The sequence below is a fragment of the Mizuhopecten yessoensis genome, unplaced genomic scaffold (assembly GCF_002113885.1).
Source record: "Mizuhopecten yessoensis strain PY_sf001 unplaced genomic scaffold, ASM211388v2 scaffold10631, whole genome shotgun sequence".
NCBI classification, from domain to species: domain Eukaryota; kingdom Metazoa; phylum Mollusca; class Bivalvia; order Pectinida; family Pectinidae; genus Mizuhopecten; species Mizuhopecten yessoensis.
The window spans coordinates 61,971-63,860 of NW_018408643.1; the positions used below are offsets into that span (position 1 = coordinate 61,971).

Genomic DNA, 1,890 nt, shown 5'->3' on the forward strand with positions numbered 1-1,890 from the left:
CCACCACCTAGGGATGCTTCCAGTCAAATATGGTTGATATCCACTTCTTAGTTCCAGAGAAGAAGTTGCTTAAAGCAGTATAGCCAAATACCATGTTTGGCCCTGCCCCTCAGCCCCCTGGGGGGTCAGCCCCACCATTTGTACAATTTTGAATCCCCACTACCTAGGGATGCTTCCAGTCAAATTTAGTTTAATTCCAACCAGTGGTTAAGAAGAAGAAGTCGTTTAAAGAAACTGTTGACGTACGGACAGACGGACGACGGATGCCACGGTATGGCATAAGCTCACCTTGGTCGTTCGGACCAGGTGAGCTAAAAATGTACTACCTGAATGTAAATAGGGTTCTGTGTTCTGCTTTATATCAGAATTCTAGTATAGGATATCATAATAAGCGGGTTCCACTGTACTTTTAAAGACTATTCTATTCCCTATGACTTTTCAAGACAGCCTTGCAAAATCACGTTTAAAATGAGTACATAATAAGATTACCGTGTTTTCCATTTTATTTCTACTGATCCAAATTACAATCTGATAGTCAAATTTAACATACTTTTTCTCAATTTCATATTTTTCCAAAAGAAATACAATTACATAACATCGTGAAATCTTCTCTGCACATTTAAAACAACCCAAAAAAACATGCTAAATTCATATAATTTGACCATATTGATACTAAATGACAGGCTTTAATAAAATATGTTTGAGTAGTAAAGATGCAGATCAAATCACACAAAGGATTTAAAAAGGTTTCCATCTCATATGAAATTCACTAATGAGTCTAAAATGTATCACATGTATTCTGGGGGCTGCGGTGGCCAAGTGGTTAAGGTGTCTGACATTCTGCTACCACTAGCCCTTCACCACTGGGTCGTGGGGGCCAAGTGGTTAAGGGGTCTGACATTCTACTACCACTAGCCCTCCTCCTCTGGGTCGTGGTGGCCAAGTGGTTAAGGTGTCTGACATTCTACTACTACTAGCCCTCCACCTCTGGGTTGTGGTGGCCAAGTGGTTAAGGTGTCTGACATTCTGCTACCACTAGCCCTCCACCTCTGGGGTGTGGGGGCCAAGTGGTTAAGGGGTCTGACATTCTGCTACCAGTAGCCCTCCACCTCTGGGGTGTGGGGGCCAAGTGGTTAAGGTGCCTGACATTCTGCTACCACTAGCCCTTCCCCACTGGGTCGTGGTGGCCAAGTGGTCAAGGTGTCTGACATTCTGCTACCACAAGCCCTCCACCTCTGGGCCGTGGTGGCCAAGTGGTCAAGGTGTCTGACATTCTAATACCACTAGCCCTCCACCTCTGGGTCGTGGGTTTGAGACCTACGTGGGGCAGTTGCAAAGGTACTGGCTGTAGGTCATTGGTTTTTCTCCGAGAACTCCGGCTTTCCTTCGCCACCAAAACCTGGCCCGTCCTTAAATGAACATAGCTGTAAATGGGACGTAAAACACAAACAAACCTGGCACGTCCTTAAATGACCATAGCTGTTAATGGGACGTAAAACACAAACAAACCAAACAAACCAATTCACATGTAACCAAGGATACGTAACACGAGGATCTGAGGGAACCTCTGTATACTGAAGCTCTTCGTACAGGCCTTCCTCTTCTTACACTGCTCACACGTCTGAAACAAAAACAACGGCACTCCAAAAATGGGCTAATTACTTGTTGTGAAATAACAGTTCATGTGCGACTTTTTACACTAACTGTCCTAAATTAATGTCTTAACATTTAACTACAAACTTCTACAATTAAAAATAATAAGTTTGCCATGTAGAACATTGATCCTTAGTTTAGTTGGAACTTTCTTTAGTCAAGTATTTCAGTTTCTATTTATCACATAATGTACTGTGTTATCACATAATGTACTGTGTTATCACATAATGTACTGTG

At 42.8% G+C, this 1,890-nt stretch overlaps 1 protein-coding gene across 2 annotated transcripts in view; it reads right to left on the reverse strand.

Annotated features, from left to right (window-relative positions):
• Positions 1-1,890, reverse strand: part of LOC110461516 (ubiquitin carboxyl-terminal hydrolase 2-like) — a 22,688-nt gene that overhangs the window by 2,763 nt on the left and 18,035 nt on the right. For both annotated transcript variants that reach the window (XM_021515002.1, XM_021515001.1), the window contains exon 10: positions 1,543-1,621. In XM_021515002.1, coding sequence (XP_021370677.1) covers positions 1,543-1,621 — 79 coding nt within the window. The remainder of the gene's footprint in view (positions 1-1,542; positions 1,622-1,890) is intronic.